An 18,481-nucleotide genomic window follows, 5' to 3' on the forward strand; every position below is an offset into this window, starting at 1 on the left:
ACTTTTCAAATGCAGTTTAATTTGGGTAAATAAATTAATATTCATGAGCTATTTGATGCAAAGACTCAAGCTGTGCCTATCAAGACATCCATTAATTTCAGTGGGAGATGGCTAAGTCAGACAGACGCACATAAAACTGGTCTAATCCTTTATCAATTTAGATCCTGTAGAAGTAACAGCTGCCTGAGATAGCTGCAATCATCTGTGGATCTACAAACCAGACAAGATACAAGACTTCTCCTCCCCAACAGTACACCTGCTGTCAAGATGCAGAGTTCAAAGTTTGGGCCTTTTTTTCCATAGTATATCTTATTTAATTATCACAGAAACAACATCCCAGGAACAGCTAGGCCCCTAAATGTTTGCTTAAATAAGTACCCTAAAAAAAGTAATAATCATCTGGACCTAATTCAGACTGTTGGCATTGTAGCATATGCTGTTCGCCATGAACAACAGAAAGCACTCTGGAGGACAGCAGGAGCAGGGCTCTAGGACAGGAGGTGCAAAGGAACCCCCTTCACCTATTGCTGGCCAAACATCTTCCCACAAGGTCTTTCAACAACAATGACAAAGTTTCTCTCTGAAAATGATTCTGTCCATGCCACTGCTCCACTTAGCAGATGAATCCCAGCTGTCCCTGGACTGATACCCTGCCTGCAGAAATCACATCCAAGAGCCTCTTGTAGGAGACAGCATCCCTGCTCCACGCCAACAGCTCTGACTTAGTAACTTCTGCAAGACCGACAATTTTTTCCATGTATTGCAGACATACATGTATTTCCAGGTATGTCTCTTGGTGTATTTCTCTATACAGTTTTATAGGCATCCACAGATTATTCTACGGTATGCCTTGGATTTGGATAAAACCAGGCCTTGCTACAGCCACCTTCCCTCCGCACTCCACCACAACCAGATCTGCCACTGTGGGAAGCTGCAGATGCGAGTTTTACATACAGCAGCTATATCATCCCTTAAAAAGGCAATACCCGCTTCAAATAACCTGCGTCCAGCTGAACAGACCGCAAGCAGAGCCAACCTCTCCACATTTGTACGCTGAATCACTCTTTTTGACAACTGAACTTGTAACCTCCCATCTGACAGCTCCGCCACGGCGTGCCCAGGACAGTTTCACAGAGATCGGTCCCACGCCGCCCCTTCCCGACGCACCGGAGCGAAACTTCCTATAAATGACACCTGGAGAGCAGCCAGGGTGACGCGGAGAACGGCACCGGCTCTCAGACTTCGTGCCCGATAGGCCCGGGACACCGCGTCCCGCCGCTGCCGGCCCATCCCCGTGTCCCACATCCCGGGCGACTCCGCGGAAAGCGCCGGGACGCACCTGCGCCCGTCACTCCTCCCCGGCAGCAAGCGCGAGGGCAGCACCCGGCGGCATCCATCCCTCGATCCCACACCCGCCGCCGAGCACCGCTCGGCGGGAGCCGCTCGGGGCCCGGGGCCCCCCGGTGGCGACACCGAGCAGCCTCCGCCGCCACGGCGAGGCCGGATGGGCGCCGGGAAGGCGGCGGCGGGCACGGCACAGCACCGCCCCATCCCAGCCCCGCACGCCGCCACGATCCCCGTTATCCCGCAGCGCTGGAGGCGGAGGGGGGTGCAGGGGGGCTACACCGGCCTCTGCCGCCCGGGAGTTTTAAAGGGGCAGCGCGCCTCTCTAGGACAGGAGCAGCGGCTTTGCCCCGGGGGTGCCCGGAAGGCCGCTCCCGTTCCCGGTGGTGGGGCGGGCGCGGAGGGAGGGGCGGGGGCTGGGTGTCTCCCGCTGCCGCCACAGCGCTCGCCGCCTCCCCTCCCCCACGGCGGGGGCTCCTCGCCGCAGCCTCTGTGCTCCGCTCCCGGTCATGTGACCCGAACGTAACCGGACAGGAAAAGCCGCCGCCGCCGCCGCCGCGCTGACTCCGTTGTTGCTGCTGCCGGGCGCGGAGACGGCGGCGGCCCCCGCGCGGCGCCACCCGGCGGCCCCCACGCCCCCCAGGTGAGCGAGCACCGGCCGCGCCGCGCCCGCCCCGCGGGGCAGCCCGGCCCCGCCGCCCGCACGTGCGCCCGGCCCCGTCGCGCCGGCCGCGGCCCGGGCTGAGGCGGCGGCGGCGGCGGGGGCGCGGCGGGGCCTGCTCGGCCCTACCTCCGCATTGTGTGTGAGGGGCTCCCCGGGCCCCGCCGGGTCCGAGAGGGCCGAGGGGGTTGCGGGGCGGGAGGTGGAACTGCCCGGTGAATCCCCGCCGGACCGGGCCGGACCGGTCCGGGCCGGGCCGGGCGGCTCCATCCGGGACACGGTACGGGGGGGGGGGGGGGATGGGTGCGCACCGAGGGGAGGGCCGGGCCGAGCCGGAGTGGAGTGGGTGGGTCGCGGAGAGAGAGGAAGAGAGGGAGGGGGCCGGGGAAGCCGGTGCCGCCCGGCGCGGGGCTCGGCTCGGCCGGTTGAGGCCCGCGCTGCCTCCCTCCCGCCCCCTTCGGCGGCGGCGGTGGCGGCGGCAGCAGCAGCAGCAGCAGCGGGATCCGGCGCGCGCGGGGCGGGGCGGCCCCGCCTGTCCCCCGCCCCCCCCCGGCGGCTTGGGATGGGCCGGCCCTGGCGGCGGCGGCGGCGGCGGCTCTTCCCGTCTCGCGCGCCCTGGCGGCTCCGCTCGCGCTGCGTCTCGCGCGCCGTCTCCGTCCCGTCCGTGCGCGCGTGGCGTGCGCCGGGGGGGGCGGCGGGCGGGGCCAGCGGGAGGAGGGAGGGGCGGGGCGCAGCCAGTGAGAGCGGCGCGCGGCCGCCCGGCCTTCCGCCCCGGCGGCCAATGGGAGGGCGCCGTCCGCTCCCGCACTGGGGCCGAGCGTGCTCCGGGCATGGAGCGGGCGCGCGGCCGGATACGCCCCCGGCCCGGGCTAGGCGGGAGGGCCCGGGCGGGGGCCGGGAGGCGGGAGGCAGGGAAGGCGCATCACGGGTCCCCGCCCGCCGCCCGGGCTGAGGGCGAGGGCCGAGCGGACAGCTGCCGCCGCTGCGGGAGGTGTGGCGCGTCTGTGAGCGGCCGGGGCCGCGCCGGTGCCCTCTGCCGTCGGAGCGGGAGCAGCGCCGCGGGCTCGGTGCTGTCGAGGTTCGCTGCCCAGGGTGCGAGGGCAGAGCGGGAAGCGCCGTGCCCGAGCTGTTCCCTGCCAGCCCGGTTGGCTGCCCGTACCCGGCCCACTCCCGCGGAGCGGTGCCGGCGCTTCCCCGGTGTTATCCTGGGCTTGTGCCGCCCCCTTTTCCATGCGGTGTCTCCGGAGCGAGCACCCTGCCCGAACGGGCTCGGCCCCGCGTGGCTTCTCAGCCAGGGCTGAACAGATTAGGTAACTTGCAAAGCCGCGGCAGAGCGGGGCCCGGGCAGGGAAGCGCTGCCCCCACGGGGTTTCAGGGCACGAGTATTTCACACACTTGTTGAATCGGTCAGCACTGAAATGCGGCCTTGCCGGTGTTAATCACCACTTCATTTAGCTAAGGGTAAAATTCCTGAGCACACGCATACTGTAATGTGCAAAGTGCTTTCCTCGCTCTTTTCATCTGCCCTGTCATTTCCTTGGAGTGTAATTACTGCAGTGCTTTTAGCTAGAGCGTTTAGATACCATCCAGATACATGCAAAACACAATGTTGTGCACATGTATCATTTTTTTAAAAGTTCAATTCAGGTCTGTACGGAAGGGCTTGCTGTTTGGGGTAAGAGTGAAGCTCCAAACTAAATACACTTAGGACGGTAATAACTAGAAAGAATGCTTGTCTGGCTTGGAGTGCCTTCACATTGGTGGTTTGCTCCGATTTGCAAGTTTTGTTGTCCAAGTGCAAACCAGACTGAATTAAAAAAAATGTAGAACACATTAATAATCAAAATTAAAAGTAAAAAAAAAAAAAATCTAGCGTTTTCTGTATCACCCACATGGGGTATCTTGCAGGATTAAATAACACTCAACATGATTTTTGTTCCTGCTGAGTGTAGGTATTCCCTCTTGTGGAGAGAGAGAGAGAATCTTAGCATACTGTATGTACAAACTTAGTTATGCAAACATTAGTTTAGGGGGGAGAATATGTACCTAAAGAGAGCTGAAGCCTAATTTCTTTTTCTCTTATTTACTGTAAGAAAATAATCAGCTGTATCTTACACTGTATTTCCTTCTTTGTCTTTACACCCCTGTCTCCAGTGAGTTCTGATCTCATGTGAATGCAAAGGAATGCATTTGGTCAGCTTGGTTATTGCTTTAAATACGAGGGAGTTCTTCCCTGTCTGGCAAGTAGAAATACTTGCTTCTCCAGTGACGAAACATACCGGCATATGTGGAATACATTTCTGTTCTCTTTCCCAAAAAGCCATGCTCTTAGTGTGTAAAAGAAACTAGCTGCTTGAACCTGACTTAAATTCTGATAACTGCAGTTAAGTTTAGAGGGGATTGCACCCAAGACTTTTTATAAAAGTTTTGATCCACTTCTAGTTTCAAGTTCTCTTTCTGTTCTGTTCTGTTTCTGTTCTGGGTGTTACATGGACAGGAATTTGTTGGCTTCTCTTGCTGTTTTGTATGTTTATGTACAGATTTACATTGCTTCATACTTTCACTTTTGCCCGAAGCTCTATTTGCTTTAAGTTTGTTTCCACTCGCTGATCTTACTAGCCCTATATTCATCCATCCATCCAACCATGGGCAACTGTCCTGATGTGTTTTCCTGTCTATTTTTTTCCCCCAAAGTTACTAATTTTTGCTTCCAAGACTGCCCTTGAATCCTTAATAAAAAGTTTCTAGCTCTTAGGTAGTTCTTTGTGGGCAGCCTCCAGCAGCTGGTACAAGGAGGTGCCCAGGAGGTGAGGGGCTGTGGAAGCCCTGGCCTAAGGGGGCTCGGGTCAGTGCTGAATTTCACTGTTGGTTATCCTACCTGGTGGGTGGCCGATGGGCAGCCATGGACAGAACTGCACCTCTCACCCTTTGAGTTTCTTGATTTTTCTAGGCAGGCATGAGGCATGCAGACTTCTTAAAAATGCTGTTGTGGCTGGTCTCAATAAATAGATCAATAGTTATCAGGTGAAAAGGTTGGCCCCTCCTGTATTGATAGTCCAGAGGGCTTGCCAATACCTAGAATGAATTCACTGTTTGAGCCTAGGAAGATTTAGGTATGTATCTGGTATTTCCCAGGAGAGGGCATAACCATCACAAATGTTCAGTTATTTAATGCTGGGCTTGGATTCAGCTGGATGGACCCATAACTTCTAGGTAAAAGATATACAAAGACACTGAAAATCCAGATTAAAAGTATCTACCTTGTCTTTTATTGGGTTGTGTCACTCTCACTTGCATGGGTGAGAGTGACTGACATCAGAAAGGAAAATCAGTTTTCCTATTTGAGCTGACAAGTGGCAACCAACACACTTTCTTTTTCCCACTCTGTATAGCTGTTTTTACTACTTGTTAATATATCTTCCTCTTCCTTAGCTATTTATATTTCTGTATCCAAGTACCCACACCATGCCTTTCCAGAACCCTTTGGTCCTGGTTCTCCTTTGCTCTTTAAGCCTTGGCAAATCACTCACACCTTTCTGAATCGCATTTCCCATCATGAAAGAGAAATCCTTGCCTATGTGTAAGGTATCTTTTGTACAGTAACTTGAGATTAAGATGTGTTACTAAAGTATGGCATCTGGATATTGGTGAAAATATCTGGTAATAGACAGCTACTGTTGCATCTGTGCATCTACTGTTAAGTTTTACATGCAAGTCATTTGCTTTTCAGAGTGTAAAAAAAATGGATTTGGCCAACCATGGACTTATTCTGCTGCAGCAGCTAAATGCTCAGAGAGAGTTCGGTTTCCTGTGTGACTGCACAGTTGCCATTGGGGATGTCTACTTCAAGGCACACAAATCTGTCCTCGCTTCTTTCTCCAACTACTTCAAGATGTTGTTTGTTCATCAAACCAGGTAACTCTAAAAAGGTTCACCATTTAAATGTTGTTCAGTTAACTAAGCTAAGGAAGTCTAGCAACAAAATGTTCTTTTTGCTTCTTGTTATGACATAAAGAGCATGGAATCCAGTCTTAAATGCAAACTAGAACCTCACTTTCAAACATATTAAAGTTGAACTGTGATTCATTAACATTAATTTTATAATTTAGCACAAGTTCTTTGTCCTTAAAAAACATAGAAAATTGATTTTCTATAATTGAATACTTCAAAGATCCTGTCTTTTCTCCTGCAGCTTCCTTCCCCCAGTCACTATCTTCTGCTCTGTCTTGACACTGTTGTTGACATTTGTGTAATGTTACATACAATCCAATAAGTACTTGCTAGGAGGTTTTGAGAAATAAACTTACAAAAGAGGTATATGTGTTTCGTTTCTTTATAGTTTATTGTCAATTAAATAATAGAATACTACGTTATGGTGAAAAATAAAGGGGTTTGTGGTACTTTTCTTCCAGTGTTTTTTTGGGGTTTTTTTTTGTACCACAGGCTTATATTGAGGAGATTGAAAAGATCACCAAAGTGTGAGACCACTTTAAAGATTTTTTTATCTTTTTCCAAAATATCTGAACTAACTCAAAAAGATTATGTTAAGTGATTCAAACTTTTTGGCTAAGAGTTCTTAGCCAGAAGTGAACTGCTAGGACAGAAGTGCATTTGCACTTCTGAAACAGGAGTGCAGGCAGATGTTATCAGTCTTGATGCTCCATCAAGAGCACACAGTCATCTTTGGCAGACAGCATTGCAAAGTTTACTTTTGAGTCATATATCTGTCAAAGGCAGTCACAGAGGGAGCTCAAGAAAGCATGCACCTCAAGAAATGGAAGAATTGGCTATAATTTCCTTCTCAGCTTGGTAGCCTGCTGTAGTTAGAGCATTCAGACCACAACACACAATCCTGTCCATTTCTGAATTTCTGTGGTTTATTTATGTTTGTTTTTAATAGAGGAGCTACAAATACTTATGAAAAATAATTAGAATCCCAGTTCCTCTCCTGTTAGCTAACTGACCTCACAAAGAAGCTCCCTGTTTTCTTTCTTCTTCTGTGAACCTTGCCTTACTTTCTGCTCAGAGATACAGCCTTATCTAGAACAGTGGTAGCTGTCTCAGTCCAGAGCATCGTAAAGGTTGATGCATGGGGCACACTCTGAGCTGGAGGGTGGTGTTGGTTTCAGTCCTGTTGGGCTGAAGAGGGCATCACAGCCAAAGCATCTCCCTTTGAGTGCTCTAATCAAGGGACTGCTAGGCTGACCAGGCAGTCCACTGGTCCTGCTGTTTCTTCCTCCCTATTCAAGGAAAAAAAAGCTGCTGTTCTGCTGTGTAAAGAACCTGGATTCCACAGGTTACACCTGTTGCATCAGATCCCCGGGTGAATTCACACCCTGTCCTGCATGGTTTCTGGATCATAATGCACTTGGGACAACGGAATACCGCCCGTTTGCAGAACTCTAGTTGTAAATTCTAGTAGGACATATAAGCCCAGCAGGCAAGTGCCAGATGAATTAGGTGTTTTCAGGGCTAAACACTGAGAAAAGTTTATTGGACTGTGAATTTAGAGTCCTGTGCTAGCAGGTTGTAATTTAGCTACAGATGTGTTTGAATCCAGCCAAGAAAAGGGGGGAAATGTCTTTGCAGTTTACAAAATATATTAATATGTGACAACACATTTACAACATAACAGCAGTTTAAAATGGTATAGGTCGCAATGGGACTGCTTTTCTTTCAAGCCAGTTACTTCACGAGGAAAGGAGTCATCTTTCAAGTAGCTCCTAAGATTAGCTCTTTCACAGTAAAGCATTTCCCTTAATATTTATTGCAGATTCTGTCTTTTGAATTTAAGTAGAAACCTCCTATTTGTATCAAGGCTTGAATAATATAGAACTGGAAAAAAATATTTCCCTTATGTCTTATTTGTAATTTTGTTTCACCTTTCAGTGAATGTGTCCGTTTGAAAGCAACCGACATACAGCCAGATATCTTCAGTTATCTCTTGCATTTGATGTACACTGGGAAGATGGCACCACAACTCATTGACCCAGTTCGACTAGAACAGGGAATAAAGTTTCTGCATGCATATCCACTAATTCAAGAGGCCAGCCTTGCAAGTCAGGGAACTTTTTCTCACCCGGATCAAGTCTTTCCATTAGCATCTTCATTATATGGCATTCAGATTGCAGATCACCAGATAAGACATCCCACTAAGGTTACGTCGGCGACTGACAAACTCGGGCGAGAACCACGGCCTCAGACATCACGAATGAACCAAGAGCAGGCTTCTGAAGGTTCACAGCTCTCGCAGTTGGGTGCAAATCTGCCACAAGTGACCCGGACAAATATGTCCGCTTCTGACCCATTGCCATCTTCTCTATCTCCAGAATTGGTATCTGCTGCTGGTAATAATTCACCTTCGGGAGAAGAGGGCAATATGGAAGCATCTTCTTCAGATGAACAGCCTGCCTCTCTCACAATAGCACATGTCAAGCCAAGCATTATGAAAAGGAACGGAAGCTTCCCAAAATACTATGCCTGTCACCTCTGTGGTCGCCGGTTCAACTTGCGCAGCAGCTTGCGGGAGCACCTGCAGATCCACACGGGAGTTCCCTTCACATCTAGCCAGCAGGGAGAAAGTAATATTTCCTTGTCTCTCTGTAACAACACAGCTGATAAAGATGCCATGGAAGTGCCTGAAGCGGGAATGATTAGTGATAGCGAGCTGCAGCAGATCTCAGACTCCCCAATAATTGATGGGCAGCAGCAGTCAGAGACACCTCCCCCTTCCGATATTGCAGATATTGACAACCTGGAGCAGGCAGATCAAGAGAGGGAGGTAAAGAGACGGAAATATGAATGTTCCATCTGTGGTCGCAAATTTATTCAGAAAAGCCACTGGAGGGAGCACATGTACATACATACAGGCAAGCCCTTCAAGTGCAGCACTTGTGACAAAAGCTTTTGTAGGGCTAACCAGGCTGCCAGACACGTGTGCCTAAACCAGAGCATGGACACGTACACGATGGTGGATAAACAGACTCTGGAGCTCTGTACTTTTGAGGAAGGCAGTCAAATGGACAACATGCTAGTACAAACCAACAAGCCCTACAAATGTAACTTGTGTGACAAAACTTTTTCAACTCCCAATGAAGTAGTCAAACATTCGTGCCAAAATCAAAACTCTGTCTTTACACTAGAAGAAGATCGCTCCATTCTGTTAGGTGGTGGGGACACAGAAGCCACAGAGACTGATAATGCAGTGTTAGCCTCCATCAAAAAGGAGCAGGAAGCAGTGTTGTTAGACTGAATGTGAAACCTATATCAATTTTTTAAAGTTTCTTTACTCATTTTTTATTAAATGAATTTTTCCTACCCCTACCTCTTACCTCACTTACCCCTGCCATCTTTTCCAGGAACCTCCTTCCCACCCTTTGTCTTCAGCAACCAGAACTGTACTGGCACATTAGGAAATTGGACTTTGCCTCTCCCACCAAAACAAACAAAAAGCTCTTGCATCAAACCACAACAAAATTGATTTTAATACAAAGGAACATATGAAAAAACAATCCAGCTAACTATGTTGATAGTATTAGTTATTCCAAATTTAATAGATTTTAAACAAAAGTTAGATTGCTTAAAAGTGTATTTAGATACAATGACGAGTGTAATGAGAAACAGAGTATCAGTTTGGTAAGCAAAGGATTTATGTATTTTAGTTTCCCTGGTAGATGGCATTTTGAGATCTGGCAGATTAAACACCGTGCTCTTTACAAGTCCACATGCAAGTCGATTAAGGTTATAACCTAAGCCCTCAGAACTTTTCCTCAAGGAATGCAGAAATCTCTGTTCACTGAGTTAAATAGAGCTGAGGGTGTTGGGTGTTGGTTTTCTTTTAGCCTATGTTTTCCTTCAAGCCTGCCTTTGGGTATCTGTTTCAGAGTCAAGCAAAGTCGTTACTTAGTCAACTTCTGACTTAAGTAGCTGTAATAGTAATGTGATGGCAATCTTTATATATATATATATATAAATACTGTATATGTATAAAGATTTATATATATATAAAGTGTCTGTGTGTATATTTGGTACAGGTAAATAAATGCACACATCCTTTTTAAGTAACTGGCCACCTGCTCTCAGATTCAGCCTGGAATGTCTTTTAGTTGTTTGACAAAGCTAGTCATTGCACAGGTTGCTTGTAACCAAATTTGGAATGTCCTGAGCTGTGTGCATTTTTATTGACCTGTCAAAGAGAAGCCAATAGGTAAGTGTTGTCACCCAAGCTACCAAGGAAACTAGAGAAGTGGCATACTGGTGAGCACTGCACCATCGTTAGTGCAGCACATGCTTGTGTTGTTAACTATGGAGTGCTTTGAGTCATTCTGGATGAAAGAAGAGAGAAAAGCTTTATTCCCTTACTCAGGCAAGGAACGTCCATGATTTCATTTGGTCTAATGGCATGAGTTAAGAGGGAGGATAAACGGTGTTCTAGCAACAGGTGATCATGGTTGTTTTAAAATGAAATCTGTAGTGCTGGCTGGGAAATTCTGCTCTATGAGAGTCCTGTTATTTTGAAAGCCAAGTCAAAGCCTGCAAAAACTGAAAGGGTGAATTCTGTAGTTTTAGTTACTGCTGGTGGCAGTACTGCATCTTTGTGTTAAAAATCAAGTTGTTGATTTTTATTATTTTATATAGATGCCCAGATTTTTTGCTGGTAGCCTAAAAACCTAAACTGACAGCAGAAGTGCAGCCCACTGAGCAATTACTGGGCCAACAGAAAGTCTAAGTGGACAGAAAAAGTGCCCCATCATAAATGGAGACAGTGTGTGTTTGGGGGGAGGGGTGGGAGAGGGCAAGTCACAAACCACAGCTCTTCTCTGTGTATATGTTTAAACTGAATATCATCTTTTTGTGTATAGTTAAGTTCTCAGATTTGTAAGTTTTTATACATCATTTCATTGAATAAAAATTGAATTAAATGGGATATGATTTATTGAGTTGAAGGTGAAAGGTTGTTGGTGGTGTTCGGTCTTCCTGAATGAGCTCTTGCTGAATCAGCTTAAAAGCCAAGCAATGTATTCTGTTTATCAGACTAAAACATCCATCACACAGGTGAACAATGAGCTTACTAATACTTAAGGTGGATTTAGCACAAAAAGTCTCTACATATTAGATTTTTTTCCCAGCTTATTATGATGTGACCATTATTGTAAAGTTTATTGTAAGTGATATTGATTTTATTATCTCTCTTTTATTAGAGTAATAGGTTTAAAATCAATTGACTTCAAAGTATAGAAGTCTTTTGAGGTAAAAAAATAACATCCTACAGAATTATTTTAGTGCTGCCCATTTTAAAACTTCTTTAGGATCTTCATCTACCAGTATCATTTCCTTAAATGTGGGGTTTATTTCATCTTCCTTAGTCCAAAATGCTCTCAGAATAGAAAAACAAAATAAGCCTTTCCTAGTTCAGGGTAACACCAGCTTTTGAGGTATCTGTGGTTTAGGGGATAGTCACAAGTTCATTTCCAAAATGACTGAAGCTGCTAAAGGTGCTGTTAGTTACTGCTTACCTCAGCTGTTAGTTACTGCTCGGATGTTTTTAAAAACATCTAAACACTGCTTAGATTTTTTTTTTAAAAAAGCTCCAATTCTTCTGTGGGGCAAAGTACAGCAGTTCAGCTCAACTCCCCAGGTGGCTGGTTGTGTAAGGGTGCATATGGCCACAGCATTTATTGTGAGACATTGTTCCTGCTCTCACTTCTTCTCCACTGTTTGCACATCATGATGTTTGCTAGGTTACATGTTGAATGGACTCAAGCAAAAAACAGCCACTCTTAAGCTATTTTTCTGTCAAACCTGTTCCTTATTTTAACTCTGCAGAAGGTTTTGAACAACTCACAGATTGTGCAGAGATGGAGATGAGCTGGGAAGAGCCTTACTGAAGCCAGTGTTGCTGCTGGCAATATCGAGGATGTAAAAGGTGGGAAGTGGTGACTCCCACTTGGGCAGGTAGCTCCTCTGGAGGGCAGTGTGGCCTTGCAGGCTGGTGTGCTGCCCAGCAAGAAGGAGCAGGGTAGGGCAGGGAAAAAGCAGCTGTGGAAGGAGTGGGTTATGATGGTCCTGCTGCTACAAGGAATGTGAAATTGCAGGCTCAGCAGAGATACTTTCACCTGTTAATATTTATTCTTATGAAATAACACTGTCAGGTAAAGAGAAAAAAAAAACACAATAAAGAGACTGTTCTAATATGTGTTGAGCTATGATAATGGTTTCTTTTAAATACTTGTGTTACAAACACTGAATATTTAAAATTGTGTTCCTGTTTACACTGCAGAGCCTATAGCTGCTGTCTTGATGTTTAGAAAATATGGCTGGCTCCTCAGCTCCAAATCCCATAAAATAACAGCCTCAGTCACAAAAAGTTGTCAGTTGCAAGAGGAAAAAAAAAGAAGAAACAGATTTCATTCTGTTTACTTTAAATCATTTCTTGCATTGCAACATATTTTACATCTTTTTTTAAAGGAGACCTGGTTAGACTCGAGCAGGTGCTATGGTACCTGGTGGCATCACAGTCTCTCAATGTTTTTTTCCCAACCTGCTTAACTGGAGGATTACCTTGTTTGGGTATTTTGCCTTTTTGGAGAGTAATACAATTCTTTAGATATCCTTAAGATCCTTATCCTTTAGATATCCATAAAGATCAAACTGATTCATTCTTAACCAAGTTCAAGTTTTTCCTTGATTGTATTTCCACACCTTTTAATCTTAAAAAGTAAACACATATAAGGGAAGTTAATTTTGGAGTTCTGTCATTGATTCTCTTGTTTATTGCTTCCCAAAAGTCAACAAGTGTTTTAAGATATTTCATAGTTACAAGTGATTAGGAGTAACCGAGTTACTTAAAAAAAAAAAAATTTAAAACCAATTAGATTCCTACTTCAAAACTGTAAATGTTACACTGTTAATTACAGCAGCATACTTTTGTTAATGAAATCTAGGTGACAGACTACCAGTGGTGATGGAGGCTGACTGTTCAAATAGCCCAGCTGTTACTTTGAGACAGAGTGTTTCCATTTCTACAGCTCTTGTTGTGTTCACTTGTTTTTGTTTGTAAAAATGTCCATTGTCACTAGATAATGAAATCCCACTCATACCAAAAGTAGAACAAAAGAGAAAGAAGCAAGAAATCTTTTGTAACACCATTAATGTGTATTTGCCAAATTATCTGTGATCATCTCTAGAAATAAGAGAAATTCACTGTCCTTAAACATGGGCTTCTATCAAGTCTGCCATTAAGAAGGACATATTTAGATGAAATTTAGCCAAAACCACATAACACATTTTCTCTGCAGTACAGCCATGGTGCTGTGATGTTGGTGCATCCATGCTTTTGAACAGCTCATGTGTGCCAAGATTCAAGAGCTCAGTATGGCCTTGGAGCAGCTGTCGTTCCTTGAGGTGCCAGTGTCTTAGTGCCAAAGGAGCTGCCAGCAGGACTTCCTTATATTCAGTCCATGCCTATTGCCTTGGCCAAAGCTGAAGCCTTCCTGGACCATTAGGAAATCTGCTCAGGGAGGAGAGAAGCAGAGCCACAAAATGAAACTTAACACAAATGTTCACTTACTGTACTGCTCTGTGGAGTGTGGAGGAGGGACCCAGCACTCTGGCATGCCTCAGCACAGATCCACAGCCTGTATCCAATCTGCTGACTGTGTCAGGACTCATTTTGAAGCTGCTCATACACTTTCTAAGGAAGCTTCCTGATCAATCCATTGTTTCCTTCTATCCTTAATCTCTTAACCATATGGTTAAAGCACTTTCTATTTTGTTACTACTGTATTGTGCAATTCCAGTTTCAGCAATGAATTATTTTATATATTGCCATACTTTATTCGGGTCTCTCAAATTCACAGAGCAATGTACTCTGTCAATCAAGCTTTATTTAATGAGCTTATTAGGTAAAAGTCAAACCAGGGTTCAATCCACTTTTGACAAATTAGTCTGATCTTTCAGTGGTGCTTCAACAATTCACACGTTCATTAACTCAGGAACTGACTGAAGCACATGCATATGAGCAAGAGAGTTGCCTGGCTGAGGGTGAGGGTGCTCATCCTTCCTTTGCCTCACGCTGCAGGTGTCCCCTCCATCACCCCAGGAAGCAGGAGAACCTCAGCAGCTTGGCTTCTGCTGGATCTGCTGCCAAAGGCTTTTGGGGTAAGCTGGTGTATTCCTGTCTCCCAGCTCAGAGGCCTGGTCTACACCTTTCCTGTGGCTTGTGGCACCTCACTCCCAAGACTTCCAGGCTCATCAGACCCTGCCAAGCAGTCACGTCTGCCGGGCTGCAGGTGCAGGTTCCTGCAGCCACAGGCACTTCTGCCAGCACAGGCCGGGCCTCGGCAGGGGCTGTACCTTGGGGAGCATCGAGCAGGAGCCAGGTGAGAGCTGCTGTGGATCTGGGCCCTGTTTCTGCTGCTGCCCTCTCATCTCCTGACTTGAGTCAGGCACCAAATACAGCAGTGATCTAGAATTCTGCTGCAAACGCAGCATGAGATAATGACAAGGACAGGCTTTAGGGAAGCCCTGAATACGGACACTGGCCACAGCCTCTCTGTTGGTGTTATACTGCCAGCATGATCTTCCCATCCCAGCAGGAGCAGGCCTTTCCTGAGTGTCCTATAAAAGGATAAAGTCTGAAAAATGTGGAAGGTCAGGTCCTTCCACCCCAACAGTAGTGCTCAAAGGATGTGAAGCGAAATAGTCACTCAAATTATGTGATTGGCAGCTGATGAGGAAAGGAAGGGATGCCCCATCGCCAAACCAGCATCACTCCAGCTGCTGGCACACAGCTGTCCACAGACAGACATATAGAGTACACAGAATATAGAGTAATAATTGTTCAATAAGAATAATCTTATTCTTTGATACGATTGCATTCTTACGCAGAATTAATTTTTTTAATCTCATTTTGAGGCACCTTTGCAACACTGATAAGAGAATGGGACCCAGAACAAGTCCTGATTTGTGCACAAGAACAGAAAAAGAACATTTGTAGAAACTTCATCCTTGTTCACTGAGTTTATTAAGGTTCAAAATTTTCATGCCCTTTTTAATAAAACTGTAGCATGATATTAATTTTAAAAAACCATTTTACAGGCATGACTTGAAGGATGTAAATGTTGTTATGCATCACTCTCCTGTCATATAGGAAATGTCTCAGAGCAAAGGGCCTCAATGTCACCAGGTTTTTTCTGAGTTTATCTGCTGCAAGTGAAGCAAAAGCAAAAATCAGCAGAAGGAATCAGCTGAAATATGGATCAGCTTTCATCTCTGTGCAGAGCTGTGCCACACAGAGTGGAAAGCCAATGTGATGAAACAGCAGCTCAGACTAAATGGGGAGAGTCTGAAAGAACTGAGCAGTTACTCAGAAAGCAGCTGCCTAAGCTGTGATCACGCCAGTAAGGACGCACCTTTCCTGTTTTGGGGTGGGGTTTGGGTTTTTTTTTTGTTTGTTTTGTTTTGTTTTTTTGTGGGGTTTTTTGTTTTTTTTTTGGTTTTTTTTTGTTTTGTTTTTTTTTTTTTGTTTTGTTTGGTTTTTTTTTTTGGTTTGTTTTTTTTTTTTTATTTTTTATGTTTTGCTTTGGGATTTTTTACATTACATAAATTGTTTCTCCTAGACAAGTGGTACACTTTTCCCAGGCAATGGGAGCACTACCTTCAGTTCTTGTTAGCTAAAGAGTCAGAAATCTCTTAGCTTGGGATTTGCGTTTGTGTCTTAAAAGAGCATACTAGGAATTTGGAAATGATGGCTGTATTAATGCTTTTTCCACCCTTCCCCCCACCATAGATAGCTCCTCTTTCTTCTTAAGGAGATGTTTTGTGCTTCTAAAAAGAAGTTGACCTACAGAAATTAAAAGTCATCAATTCCTGTATCAATGGTAGACCCATGAGAAAGTCATCTAGTGTTGCAATGTCATAAAAAACATCTCCCTGCTTCTGACACTACTGCAAGGGAGTGTGAGCTGATGGTTTACTCTGCATCTGGCCATGCTGGTGGGCTCCCTCAGAGTGCTTACAGAAGCTGAGGTTTTGCATGGTGAGAGGAAAAAAGTGCAGCTGCTGCTGCCAAGAGGATTTATTTGCTCTGTCATGCAGCTGCCAGTAGCGGTACTCCCTTGCAGAGCCACACCTCCGTGGTGACTCTTACATGAAGAACGAGCACATCTATTTCCTATTGCTGTCAAGGAACATGATTAAACATGGCTCTGAGAGCTGGGAAATAGAGATACAATGACAGTGGCACTTAGCACTGATGTCTCTGCCACTGAGTATAACCAGGGTTTCCAAAGTAGTGACACTCCAGGCTTCAAGAGGTCTCCTGTACAGAGCTGAACTGCTCTGCCTGAAGTGAAGCAGGCAGTTTTGCAGAAATGCCAGCTTGTAAAGTGCTATAGACAAGGGCAGTTCCTCAGTCTGTGTTTAAAACCTACCAGCTGGGTGGCAAAATTCTTTTTCAGTGTCTGATGGGACCAAGAAGATACATTTCTTGGTGTCATCCTGCAGCAGGAAATATGTTAAGATTACACAGGCAAGTTGCTCGAGCTCTCAGAAACCCAAAGTAGATCCCAGGGAATTCAAGCATCTGCAGAAGCAATGGTTAGGTCCAGGAATGGCACTTCCTCTGACAGGGACTTTGATGACAAAGTCCCTCACTGCAGCAGCCATGCTGGGTCAGTCAGGAAGGCCACAACCTCAGCACTCTCAGACCAGTTCATGTCCTGGCCATGCTCCCCCTCAGCTTCTTGTGCTCCTCCTCACTGGCAGAGCAAGGGAAACTGGAATGTCCTTGACTTGGGCTAAGCACTATTCAGCAACAACTACATCATCACTGTGTTATCAACATTATTCACACATTGTGTATGAACACATGGCACTGTAGCAGCTGCTAGGGAGGAAATTAACTCTATCCTAGCCAGAACCAGGACAAGGATTAGGGTTAGGGTTGGGAGAGAAACAGAGTGGTAACCTCTCACCAGAATGGGGCTGCAAAAGAGCTGCTGAAGGAAGAGGGAAGCTGTAGAAAGTCAGTGTAACTACTGGTGGAGAGTGCAGGTGCGGGACACTGCCTGTTCTGCTGGAATGACACCAAACAAGTATTTCAACCACTGCAGCCACTAAACAGAATGTGATTTTCTCCCCTCTCACTCAGTCTTCTCTAATTTCAGCTTCATTTTGCCCTTTCACTTGAGAGCATGTGCAGGACACGCCCCTGTTTCTGTCCTATCTCATGATAGGAAAAGGGAAAAGGAGGCAGAGGAATCTTTGATGTCCTCCATGAGGGGAGTGGGTTGAGATATCCTCTGTGATCTTGGCTCTGTTGTGCAGACCATGGCATGGAGCACACATGTAGCTACACTGAGCATTAAAGATACTGCTTTTTATGACCATGACAAAAGGTAAGGTCTTCAAAGAGTAACTGTCAGCATCCCTGAATGAAGCCTGATAGATAAAGCTCCTGACTCTGCCACACCTTGCCAGTTCTTCTCTAAGACTGGCATCTCTCTAAATGGCACATGGATGCCCAGTGTATCTGACAGAAAGAAGAGAATTATGAAAGTTTTATGAACTACAATTTACTCTCTCAAGATTATCTTATTTTCCCAAGCAGTTTTTAGAGATGGAGATTAAAAAGTCTCAGTTAAGCAATGCAGAAAGTGGTCTAGAGAGAGGCTACATCTACCACCTTTTCTGATGCAGATTTCACTGATGTGTGAAAAGCTTTGGGAGTGAGGCAACCCATGCTTACCACAGAAATAAACACTTATGCTCCTAGCTTTCCAAAAAGCTTTACTGGAGGGTAAGTGCACTTACCTTCGTGATGACCCCACTGCCCAGCTTCATGACCTTCCTCTGAAATCATAATCTCTGGCTTCCTATTCAAAATATTTTTTCTTTTCATAGTTATTTTATAGCAAGCTTATTGTCACATATGACTGCATTCCTACATTCTATTTGGAACCCAAAGTGGCTTGATGTTGCATGTGTCCAGGCAGTCACTGTTGCTCTAGTCTGCAGCCATATCCCTTTCCCTTCTCTCCCACCTGGATGTACAGTGAGGGGGGCCACATAGGGCAGATGAGTCCCAGTGACTGAAACACATTTATGGTTTTCTTCAACAGCGCTAGGGCCTTCTTATGTTGTGGGATCCATTCCCAGATTGCATTTTTCTTTAGCAAATTATGGAGTAGTCAGATTATTATACTTGATCCTGGAATATGCCTCCTCCTAAAGTCTCTGGCACAGCACATAACTTATTTCTTATTCTGGGACAGGGATAACCTTTGGATTTCTTGCAGCACCTGTTTGTCTCCCACCTGTCTATCTGACTCCCCAAAGATGAATTAGTGACTGGGCTCTTGCTCCTGTTCTGCTGGTATCTCTACCCCCGCTGACTGTGGCTGTGTTGTCCCAAGTGTCCATAGTCTTTACAGGTTTTGTGAAGCATCCGCCTCCTCCATCACTGATGCACTGCCT

At 46.0% G+C, this 18,481-nt stretch overlaps 1 protein-coding gene across 3 annotated transcripts; it reads left to right on the plus strand.

Moving 5' to 3' along the window:
- Window positions 1-1,851: 1,851 nt before the first annotated feature.
- On the plus strand, window positions 1,852-12,198 carry ZBTB2 (zinc finger and BTB domain containing 2). 3 transcript variants are annotated; one of them, XM_053973909.1, is made up of 3 exons: window positions 1,852-1,987; window positions 5,736-5,920; window positions 7,895-12,198. In XM_053973909.1, exons 2-3 carry the CDS (start codon window positions 5,748-5,750, stop codon window positions 9,255-9,257), a joined length of 1,536 nt encoding a protein of 511 aa, XP_053829884.1. In that variant the 5' UTR covers window positions 1,852-1,987; window positions 5,736-5,747; the 3' UTR covers window positions 9,258-12,198. The 3 variants fall into 3 exon arrangements, with proteins under 3 accessions (XP_053829884.1, XP_053829886.1, XP_053829885.1); XM_053973911.1 differs by lacking the exon at window positions 1,852-1,987 and adding an exon at window positions 2,165-2,285; XM_053973910.1 differs by lacking the exon at window positions 1,852-1,987 and adding an exon at window positions 2,963-3,315.
- Window positions 12,199-18,481: the final 6,283 nt, after the last annotated feature.

The sequence above is a fragment of the Vidua macroura genome, chromosome 3 (assembly GCF_024509145.1).
Source record: "Vidua macroura isolate BioBank_ID:100142 chromosome 3, ASM2450914v1, whole genome shotgun sequence".
NCBI classification, from domain to species: domain Eukaryota; kingdom Metazoa; phylum Chordata; class Aves; order Passeriformes; family Viduidae; genus Vidua; species Vidua macroura.

What these genes read in the sequence shown, in the direction of transcription:
- ZBTB2 (XM_053973909.1), top strand. Translation starts at nt 5,748, where the DNA reads ATGGATTTGGCCAACCATGGACTTATTCTGCTGCAGCAGCTAAATGCT. An exon ending in TTGTTTGTTCATCAAACCAG is followed by an intron (nt 5,921 to 7,894) that starts GTAACTCTAAAA and finishes TTCACCTTTCAG; the next exon opens with TGAATGTGTCCGTTTGAAAG.